The following is a 1,502-nucleotide window of genomic DNA, read 5'->3' as shown; positions in this document are numbered from 1 at the left end:
ATATGAATCTGACGGGAATTTCTTTCACACAGAGGGTATTGGGTGGCCGTAACGAGCTGCCATGAAGGAAGTTGAGGCAAGAACTATCCCAAAGTTTAAGCAACAGTTAGACAGGTGCATCGATATGGCAGGTTTAGTGTGATGTGGGCCAGACGGAGGCAGGTGGGATAAGTGTCAATGGGACATGTTGGGTGGTGTGGGTAAGTTGGGCCGGAGGGCCTATTTTCACGCTGTATCACTCTATGACTATGACACATGCGATAAGAACATTTAAAAGACACGTGGCCAGGTACATGGAGAGGTAAGTTTGGGAGGCACTTGGTCGAAACGCGGACGAATGGGGCTTCTTAGACGGCATGAGTGACATGATGCTTAAAGGTCTGTTTTCATTCGTCATGACGGCATGGCCTTACAGGAAAATGGGAGCCAATACCGCCACTGCGCACCACAGCGCCACGGCGTACAGAGCGGCCCCCACGCTCCTAACTACCTGCAGATGGCCGGCTGCTCCGCGCTCCACTCTGACCGCTATCCCGGCCTCTCCCACCGCCTCGAGCGATATTTCATCTCCTTTATCACCAGAAAAATACCGCGCGACCTTGAAAACCTCATCTGGAGGTATTAGCACCTCCCTCTGTTCCGGAAAGAGCGAGTAGCTGGCCATGTAGACGCCTTTACGCGTCGTTATGGTAAATAGCGTTGCAGTACCGAAGCCTCGTGCGATTTGAATATCACGAGAGGAAGATGCAAACTGTCCAAATTTCATGTTGCATCCCTCCTGTGCTTTGGAACGAATGGTCATCCCTCGGTAGGTGGTTCCCGCCGCTGAGCCGGAGGTCCTCCTGAGTCGGTCGAGAGCAACGGAGAGAAGATAATGGAAACTCTTGAAATTAAACTTCTCGGCGTAGACTGTGTCGTTAGCCTGGTACCATTTCAGCGCATCATTGAACTTCCAGTAGAGGTGCGTCTTACTAGTGTAGGCGAGAATGGCCAAAACGTGTTGTTCTCTCAGCCCACCTGATACTTGGATGTGTCTATTATTTCTCAGGAAAATCACTGCAGCATCCCACGCCTCGGCGAAAGCTGGCGTCCGACCCTTCTCTCCCTGGAGGTACCCGATAGCCAGCTGATCGGACGCTTCGCTCTGAGTGAAAATATAGACAGGCTTGTTCTCCGTCATACCCAGGCGCATGTTGCTACAACACGTACCGCCCACCACCGGTCACGCCGGACCTGCGACGGGACGAAAATTGATTGGTTAGAGATAAATAGCGGTAGAGCACGCAGGCAGCCTCTTCGGCCCAACATGCATACGCCCACCACCGCGATCGTCTAAGCTAATGGACGCCAAGACCTGCAGAAACTCAGCGGGTGAGGCTGAATCTCCGGGAAACGTGGATTGCTACAAAGTGCTGGAGTAACTCAGCGGGTCAGGCTTTATAGAAACATAGAAAATAGGTGCAGGAGTAGGCCATTCGGCCCTTCGAGCCTGCACCGCCATT

The 1,502-nt window shown here is 52.6% G+C and overlaps 1 protein-coding gene across 1 annotated transcript; it reads right to left on the bottom strand.

Moving 5' to 3' along the window:
• Positions 1–409: 409 nt before the first annotated feature.
• LOC116970524 (ecto-ADP-ribosyltransferase 5-like) lies at positions 410–1,192 on the bottom strand. The gene has a single exon (XM_033017162.1). It carries the CDS (start codon positions 1,190–1,192, stop codon positions 410–412), a length of 783 nt encoding a protein of 260 aa, XP_032873053.1.
• Positions 1,193–1,502: the final 310 nt, after the last annotated feature.

This window comes from Amblyraja radiata, unplaced genomic scaffold (genome assembly GCF_010909765.2).
Source record: "Amblyraja radiata isolate CabotCenter1 unplaced genomic scaffold, sAmbRad1.1.pri scaffold_990_ctg1, whole genome shotgun sequence".
Classification (NCBI taxonomy): domain Eukaryota; kingdom Metazoa; phylum Chordata; class Chondrichthyes; order Rajiformes; family Rajidae; genus Amblyraja; species Amblyraja radiata.
This window is presented reverse-complemented; position numbering and strand designations above follow the sequence as displayed.